The sequence below is a fragment of the Merops nubicus genome, unplaced genomic scaffold, assembly GCF_000691845.1.
Source record: "Merops nubicus isolate BGI_N331 unplaced genomic scaffold, ASM69184v1 scaffold24801, whole genome shotgun sequence".
NCBI lineage: Eukaryota > Metazoa > Chordata > Aves > Coraciiformes > Meropidae > Merops > Merops nubicus.
In genome coordinates this window covers 9396-18991 of record NW_008586703.1, presented here as the reverse complement: position 1 = coordinate 18991, position 9596 = coordinate 9396, and the positions used below count along the sequence as shown (strand labels likewise).

At 47.3% G+C, this 9596-nt stretch overlaps 1 protein-coding gene across 1 annotated transcript in view; it reads right to left on the bottom strand.

Annotated features, from left to right (window-relative positions):
* Positions 1-9352, bottom strand: part of LOC103781035 (arf-GAP with dual PH domain-containing protein 1-like) — a gene marked incomplete at both ends in the record, with an annotated part of 38786 nt that extends 29434 nt beyond the window's left edge. The window contains 2 exons of the mRNA XM_008948740.1: positions 7590-7681; positions 9192-9352. Of these exons, the coding sequence (XP_008946988.1) occupies positions 7590-7681; positions 9192-9352 (253 nt within the window). The remainder of the gene's footprint in view (positions 1-7589; positions 7682-9191) is intronic.
* Between the last annotated feature and the right edge of the window lie 244 nt (positions 9353-9596).

Genomic DNA, 9596 nt, shown 5'->3' with positions numbered 1-9596 from the left:
ATGACTGCAGTGCATGCAGCAGGAGGTGCAGCTGGTGAGAGTCTCGGAAAGCCAGCCATCCAGCAGGAATGTTTAAATACAGGGTAAATGAGGGCTCGTGTGCAGCAGTGGGAAAACACTCGTGCTGCAGAATGCAAATGCTACAGCAGACACTCTGCTGGTCACGCCTTGGGGAACACCACTCTGCAGTGACTTATTTCCCATGACACTGGCAACAGTGGTGGTTCCACATCCCCACAGCTTGAGGAACCTCACCCAAAGGGGGATCCTGAGAAGCTGCAGAATGCCCTCGGTAACATCTCCCAGCATTTGGGCCAGAACAGGAGTGGCTCCAACAGCAACTCCCACAGCAGAGAAGACTCCAGCCACGCCACCTTCCCAGCTCACAACAAGCACTTTCTGACAAGTCACATGTTCTTCCTCAGCATCACCAACCCAGGCTCTTCAGCAATAATCCCAAAATAAACAAATACACCAAGAGCAGCCCACAGTTAGGACAACTCAGTGCAAGGCAGCTTCTGCTCCAGTATTTATAGAAAGCAGAACGACTCCAGCAAAAGAAACTGAAACAAAAACCCAACGAGGATGGTGAGGTGTCCAGCATCTCCCTTCAAAGCAACAGAGAAGCTGAGTATGGACATGACCACACTCTCTCTCATGGACTGGAGGCAATCCCACCATAAAAACCTGCTTCTGAGTCTGGTGTTAAACTCTAGTTACCCTGCCACAGCTTGGATGAATTTAAACAGGAACAGGAATTCATGCTGAGATCTATGGGATCTGTGAGCTCTTAGAGGGCAGGAACCATCCAGAGGTCCTCCAAGCCATTCAGTCTTCTCCACTGTCTTCAGTGGACTTGAGACCTATCTCCATTTCATTTTAAGTATGCCTTCAGGGAACTTTTAAACATCTGTTGGTGTGTTTAAGTTGAAATCTATTTTTTCCTTTGGCGAATGCATATGGAAATAACCTGGGGCACATATCATGGGGTAAACACAGGACCCTCCATCCAAACCCCACTTCAATTTTGATAGGAGTTCTGAGAACAGAAAGGACTGTAGCAACAGCCTCATGGCATTTTACTGCACTTCTGGTGATGGAATGATGTACCAAATATGCCATTCATGTTTGCTAGGAAAATATAAGGGCATCATTCCTGAACTGCGGAGATGTGTGGCTTTTGGGATCCACTCCAAAGGCTTTAACAGCCCACCTAAAGTCTGGCAGGCTGCTGGCCACAGGGAATATGTCATTTTTTTTGGCAATTAGAACAGAAAAGTCTTTGTAATTATCAAGATAAAAAAGCTGGGATCAAAGAAAAAAAAATATACCAAAAAGCAAAACTCTAAGAAAAAAACACATTTCCACCAGAATAAGGGAAAATTCATCCCCAGAATGGAATAAGGCTGGGCTGCACTGGGGAGGTGTCAGCTCCAGAGGCTGAGGAAGCACCACCAACACCAAAAGCTCCAGAGCTCACTCTAGGTACTTGTTTGATTGCCTGGCCACCCACATGAAAACAAGTGCTCTGTGTCAAAGGGCCAGCGAGGAAGGCTTCAGAAGAAGCCAGAGGAGGAGTTTTATCTTGCTCCCACATACTCAAAGCCTTTTGCTTGCAGCAAATAAGAAATACCACAGGAAAAGCTGTTCAAGCAGTTTAATATCAAACCGTGGCTATGTGGCTTCACTGTGCTCTCTGGAGGAGGCCTGGCCAGCCAAATTTATAGTCTCCAATTTCTTGTTACCCAAGTCCCTCAGCTGGGCTGGCTTTCCTAGGATGCACTATGGTGTGCACACCACAGATGCTGCATGGCTGCTGTGGCTTTTTGGAGACACATAACAGACAATAAGCCCCAGCCAGAAGTGAAAGTGGCCCAAATGACATCAAACACCACCCAGAGCCACCCGCTGACTGCATCTCTGTGAGCCACCATCAAGTCCAGCAAAGACAAAAGAAATTAATGTCATCCAGGAGCGCCACTTCCAAACCCCAAATTTGTAGCTTCTGGAATTTGTCAGAGGTTTTTCCAGCAAAAACCAATCTGCTTTCCACAGGCAGCTCTGTGGACACAGCTGTGCCAAGTTTCTGTCAAACAACTGTTTTAATGAAATTCTAAGTCCGAGTCCAAATTTCTGCCCAGACTGGAAGGAGAGCCACTGCAGCGTAGACTAAAAGCCTGTCTAGCTTCACACTCTGACTCCACATCTTGTCCTACCAGCCAGGTCCTCGCTGTGAGGACTTGATTTAAATGGCTTTTTGGAGGCATGAGACAGTTGGGGGGTTCTCCCAGCCACTCTGTGTGTCACCCCAGCCTGCAGAGCCCCAGGAGTAACATGCCATCCACATCCCCAAGACCCGTGACCAACAGCAAGCCTCTGGAGGAGAGCAAAAAGAGAGTTTTTGGCTATCAAGGCATAAGAATCTTGCATTATGGATTTGAAGTTAAAGCTGAAATTCAGTATGCAAAATCATAACATGCTCAATTAAAATGCTAACTGGCTCCTTTTTTGTTTGCTTGCTTTACATGCACGGTCCATTGTACCATAACACTATTTTTTCAGAATGGTTAAACACAGCTTAAAAACACATAGGAAACATCCTGTGCTGGTACTATCTTAACCTCACAACAAGTTCCTTTGGAAATTAAAGGAATCAATATGAATTAACAGGCTTACGAGCTAACAACAAGGAGAAAATGAATGAAAAGCAGAGAAGACCCTGTGGCTGGCTGGGACTGAAGGAGTGGGCAGATCTCAGGCACTTGGCTGATGGCTGAACGATACTCAGGCAGAGACTTCTTGAGGCCAGGTGCCCAGTCTGAGGCACCACAAGAGGCTCCATCACTTGGAAACTGATGGGCAGCCTCTCCAGGAGACCACGCTGCAGCACCTCAAGCTTTATACCCAAAACACCAGGGACTTTTGAAAGCCATGGATGTAAAGTCTGAAGGCCCTTCTTAATAAGTAGCAGCCAGAGCAAAACACTCAACTTCACCCCTCTGGACACTGAGCATGAAAGAAGCTCATCTATAAAGCACCAGCAAAAGGAGGAAGGGAAAACCAGGTGAGAAGTTTGCATGCTTGACCATCAGTATACTCCATGCATGGGAGGAGAGGGAGGCAGGCTGACCTTCAGACACCAGGCTGAGGTGGTGGGCTTGCTAGCCCCTCTACCAAATGAGCCAAACTTTAACACATGTAGGAAGAGAAAAAAATCCAGGGATGTAATGGACCATTTTCTCTCTCCACATTTTAATCATACTGTAATACAACGAGCTGCTCCTGCTAATAACTGTTCTTCAGATGACTGTATTGATGACTCCTCATTCTGCGAGCTTCACTGGGATACATCCTCTCTGAATAATGTCTCATCTCATTCCAGATAAGACAACCACCCAGTACAATTCATGCCATTTCATTCTGCCCTGTTTTCCTACCAAGGTATTCAAACGTAGTGGCAGTCAGTACGTGTAAGTGTTCTGTGTGAGGAGCAGATGTAGCTCCCACTTATTCAAGCATGGAGAGAGGAGGGAGCAATGCACTGCAGCTCATCGACAGCTCCACAGAATGATGCTCTGTGCTCCTGAGTGAAGCTAACAGGCAATAAAGACTGCCATCAGGTATTGGGCACGGGCATGGATGTACTTCTAGTACTGCAAAAGCCCAGTAAGAGCTTGTCTCCTTCTTCCTCAATCACTTTTCAGCCAAGCACATGACTGAGCAAAGCCTTTTTCCTTTGCTTTTACTCAAAAGCAATGCTACCCCTGCTGCTCACTCAGGACTCAAAACTCAGCCCTGTGCTTGCAGTGTCTCTGTCCCAGAAAAGGCTGTTTTAAAGCTCTCAGTCTGCTGCCGTGTTGTTCAAAGCTGGGCCGTGACCACTCGTGATCATCCAGAGAGGGGTTTTGTGGTTTGAGTTCCTCACTCGAGGCAATTTGTGCCAACGCTGTGGCCCAAAGTGCTGTAGGAACATCCCAGAGTCTGGGATCCATTTCAGCCTCGGGGACTCTCCAGTGGTACAGGAGTTGGTGGCTCTGCTCACTGCTCCTGGTGCATGGGCCAGGCCGCTGGCAGACAGAACATGAGAGGACAGAGGGGGAATTTTATTTTTTTTGGTTGTGGGTTTGTGTTTTTTTCATTTTGCCTATGCATAGCTGGTAAATTTTCCCTGGGCAATTCCAGAGCTCCCCTCCAACTTCTCTAACCTTTGCCAAGCATCTGACAGAGCCAGGAAGTCCCAACAGGGTTTCTGGAGGATGCAGAAGCCAGATGCAGCAGGCAAACACCACGTATTGCACAAGGAGTAAAACACAACACTGTAGGCGAAGAGAAAAAAGAACAAGCTGGTGCTACAGCACTTTCCCCCCTCTTGCTCTGAAATTTGCAATTGTTCAAGCAACCAAAGTAAAGAGCTCATAGAAGCAGCAGTGTAAAATGAAGAAGCTTCAGGTGAACAAACAGCCCATCCTTACTACAGCTTGCACATCAGCATCCTGCCACGCCGGGTCTGAGGGCAGCTCCCACCACACCTGCCCAGCTCCTGCAGCACGGCTTGGAGTGATGAGGAGCATCAGACACCTCTCTGTGCTACAGAACGTGGGTCAGCACACAGCAGCACGGTGCCAGCCCTGCGTGGAGGTGTCACCCATCGCCGTGCTAGCCAGGGCTGTGAGCTGGGAACAGCTCCTGCTGCTGCAGGGACTGGACTGCAGTGAGGCAGGGAGAAGGCTAAATATACACCCCTTTAAAAAGCAGCACTCCCCTGCTCTTGTTTAGCATGTATCTGTTGAAAGGCAGAGAGAGCCTCCAACTAGAGAAAGTAAAATACAACCTGGCACACCACCCTCAACCGTTCCCAGCAGGCGAGGCACCCAGAGCTGCAGCAGTGTCAGGAGATCTGCGACTGCACGAGGTCCCATCCATCCCAGCTGCACCCTGCTGCTATTGCAGAGACCCAGCAGCACCGGTCTGGAGAACGCCTACACGAGCAGAGCTCCAGGCTCAGTTCAGAAATCAGGGCATCTGGGCTGAAAATTGCCCCACATGCACACCAGGCACACGTTGGGAGCACAAAAGCTTCAGAAACTGGCCTCCCAGCCGCTTGCAGGAAGATCGGCCTTGCCTCGTCCTCCCCATCAATAAACAGCAAAAAGAAAGCAGAAGAACACAGCCCCTCAGCTCTCCTGGGTCTGTTTCTCAGAGGTGGTAAGCCCAGCAAGGTGCCTCTCAGCAGGCACGGGGCAGGGCTGCAGGAGAGCGGCTGCCCCAGCGCCTGCGGGCGGTGCCCGCCCGGTGCCCCGGCCAGGGGCGGGGCGGCCCCAGCGCCTGCGGGCGATGCCAGCTCGGTGCCCTGGCAGGGCTGGGCTGGAGCTCAGCCCCTGCCCAGCCACGCTCCCTGGAGTGCTCCTGCACTGCAGGATGGAGGCAGAAACCAGCAGAGCAGCAAAGCCTGAGCAGCACTATCAAAGGGAGCCAAACCGAGCACAGAACCAGCCACTGAATTTTCTGTCAGGCTGACAGCAGAAGGAATGAAAACGCTCGCGGTCTCCAAGCGACCTGAGCTGCAGGCCTGGCTTTTGCTGCCTCTGAGCCTGACAAGTGCAAGGAGAGTGGGGTGCAATCTGCACATCCGTGTCAGGAAGCCCCAAGCTGCAGAGGGACCTGCCCCACTTCCAGCCACGCTCCCCCAGCAAGAGCTCTGCGCCCGCTCGGGCAGGGGTGGGGCATGGAAAAGAACAGAGAATCTGCTCCTGAGCAACCCGAGTCTGAAAGAGGCCCCTGCCCTGTAGGGACAAAACAGCTGAGGCTGGAGTGCAACATCTCATCGAATTTAACTAAGGCTTACAAGTAAGCAAAATTTAAATCCCCTGGAATTGTGTTTCTCCTAACAATGCCAACGTCACAAGTACTCACACATCTCAAAACCACACAGCCAGCTACTGGGACTTGTGGAGCTCAGTGAAATCAGTGTGGTACTGGATCCTCTCAGCACCACAGCAGTTCACAAGAGCCATCTGTCCCCTAAGGACAGCATCCTCCTCCCAGCTGATGGCAGAGCCAACAATTTCTCCTGCCACCTGGGTAGCACAGAGAGCTTGGGGCACCCTTCTCACTTCTATCAGAGACCCTAAGGAGAAGGCAGAGGAAATAAGCACCAACAACACTCTGCCAAAAGACTGGTTTTTTTTTTTTTCAACTCAACTCAGTGGAGGAAGCCAGAGAGAAATTATCAGGGATTTTCCTTTCGCAGATGCACTGTCTTAGGAAGTGCAATTTATTTACCCAGCAAGTACAAGCTTTGTAAACCCTTTGCAAACAAGGAGTGTATTTACACACTTGGTGTATGCCCCTTCACAACACACGGTGGCTTTGGCAATCCTCAAATCATTTCTGCCCTTCTAGGAGCCATGGAAGCTGCTGCCAGAAGCCATTTTAGATCAAAATCAAGATCTGGGAACTCTGAATAAATGGATGGGGGTCTTTTTTACTGCCAGGCTCACACCTGGTTCTTCTCAGATGAAGAATCTGAGCATCATCAAATAGAGTGTAACCGATGCATCACCAAGATACTTCCCAAGCATGACAGGTGCCTTCTTTTGTCTTCACTAGAAAAGGCTTTTTGTGTGATGCAGGAAGACAATAAAACTTCTTAACAGCTATTACAAAAAAAGATTAAAAATATAGATAAAGCTACTCTGAGGATGAGCATAGGTACATGAACACTTCGGTCCACCTTCAGTAGGATTTCAGATTTGGGGAACACAGCTGAGCCTTCCTACCCAAAGGCTAAGACCTCCTGTGAACTCTCCCAGACCATTTTCACACCACCAAATCACATCTCCTTCATCTAGTGACATCCAGCTAAAGCAGCAACACTGGGAGAGATCTCAGGGACCAGGTATCACTGGTTTGCTAATGCTAAAGTACTGGCTCTGGAAATTATGCCCTCCAGACCCTCTGTAAAGACTGGTTTCCCAAAGATTCAACCCCCTCTTTGTACTCTGCAATATTTGACCCTACAAAATGAATTCAGTTCGTCTTCCTGGCTGCTCAGCCCTTGTGGTCTGCAAAGCCTTCCTCACCTTACCAGGGAGGTTTACTCTATGCTGTGTAGGAGACAATTTCTCCTTACCACCCTTCATGGAGGAGATTATTTGTCATTTAGGCAACTAAGAAGAAAATCCACCACCTTGGCACTAAACCCCAGCACTTCTGCATTACAGTAACCCAGCATCTTACGAGGCAGATAAGCAAGTTCTGTTCTGATGCAAAAGGACTATCTGAAGAGGCAGAGGAAATCAATGGGTGGAAATTGGCATTTTTGTAGCCTTAGAAACTTGGAAGAGTCTGGGGAACAGACAAACTATTGGCTTCCCTGAATCATCTCAATGATACTTATTAAATGAGATCCCACATGTAGTATAAACTCTACCATATGTGTGCAGAAGAACAAAGATTTTCAGGGCCTTTTATAAATGAAACTTCCTTTGTGACTAAAACTAAAAGTATCATGCTAAAGCTAAAATATTACAGAGGCTGCAGCTGCACAAACAAATAAATGCTGTTTATCAGCAAAGGTATTTACTTACTGACAGTCAAGAAACGTTGGCTTGTAATAAAATGGTGGCATTTTAGATTCATATTTTGCTTTTGCTACATTGTTTCCATTCGAGGCCATAAACTGTAAAAAGATATAAAAAGAAAAAGAATTAAAAAATGTTAATGGTATTCTCCTTCTTCCTCTTTTGGTTCTACAGAGTAATAAAATGATTGGGATGTTCACTCACTGGGAGGTTTCCCCAGGACTGTGCACAGAAGGGATGCTATAAAGACTATGGCTGCAAACCTGGGCTCAGAAATTAATACTGATTATTATTGCCAGTGCTCCCCCAGCTTAATATGATACTGGGGACAGGTCTGCATCCCAGTCACACGTGCACGATCCCAGCTGGTTCCCACGGGAGCAGAAGGCAGCACCCGGTGGCATTTCCCCCTTGCAAGCATGGGAATGAGATGGCTCCCAGGGAATCCAGCCCAGAAATTAGGTAATCAGAGGGGAAAACCTGACACTAACTAAACCTCCATGTGTTGCAACCCCAGCAAGGTAACAGTCTTCAACACCACACCCTTTGCTTTGGACCACATCCCTTGTTCCAAAAGGATAATTTTATTTTTGCAAAGCCACACCAGCAATCTCAGAAAAGAGCTGAAATATTAAATAAACAAGAATTCTCTCTGCCCTGACAGCCCTCTTTTCCTCCTGATCTCATATATGAAGGGCTAGTTGAGAACTCTGCAAACAAACCCACAGATTTCACTAGTCATAATTTCATAATTTTATTTCATGAAAATCACTTTGTAAGTGTAAAAAACCCATTTTTTCCAGGCAGCCACGCTAAATACATTTTGTCTTGTCTCAAATGCCAAGCATACATGCATAACAAGCAGCTAAGTTTTTTCTTTAAATCCTAGGCTTTTTTTTTTTTTTAATAATTTTAATGTTTTTGAGCTTCTCAAGTTTACATATCCAATCTATTCTCAAAAAAATCAGGGAAGGGAAAACCCATGCAACACAAAACCCTATTTTTCTCTTAAAACACATGACTTTGTGAGCTGGGGCTTTTAGAAAAACCCCAAATCTACAACACAGAAGATAGAGATCAATGACTGGTGGTGCTCTTCGTGCCTTTGAAGACACCAATAGTCAAAGCAGGGAGGTTTTCTGGGTAGGCTTGCCCTTAGCAACTTCACCCAAACTAGGCAGGTGTGTGGCATAAATACAGGGAATTTATACTGTGAAGGTTCAGCTCTTTAAGATGTGAGTCTAAGAGCCTTCAACACCAAGTGGAACAAAGGCAGAAATAGCTGAGCTGGGCAGGGGTGGTAGACCAGAGTTTCTAGCCTACCATCTAGTCTAGGCTAGAGGCAACGTAAGAAACAGGAGGAGACAATTTAAGATCAGTAATTTCTACACACTCTATTTCATTGACATTTTTATAGGGGTGGGACAAACCCTCAGAACTTCTTCATGGAAGTTTTTAATCAGCATCACGGACCTCAAGAATCATCTAGACATCTTCTCTGAAATCCCACTTGCTGCAGCATCTTTAGAAAGGACTCTGTTTTACAGCTCTGCTGGGGAAAGGCAGCAACCCAAACTCACTGGTCCTTCCAGCCTCAGGTGCACGTACCTCCACTTGAGCATCATCCCAGTCATCCAGACGGACTGACTTCACTTTGCTGACCTGGGGAATATTGCGATGGATTCCTGAACAGTTCAAGCAGATGAAGATCCCCAGGCTGTGGGATGCCCAGTCGGGGTCTGAAAGCAAGAAGGAAAGAGGGAATTGCACTTGATTGGTGTATCAGGTTCAGCACAGGAGGAAGGAGAGATGGGGCAGGACAGAGCACAGCTGGGAGCACAGGAGTCACCAGGTCTGAGCTCCCTCGTTTTGAAGGCATCAAAAAAATACACAAGGAAAAAAGAGATACATGTTAGTTTATGCTGATACCAATACAAATTAAACTAACAATTAACAGATTTGCAATCTCAAGTGCAGCTGTTATTCACAAAAACCCAACATACAGACAATTGC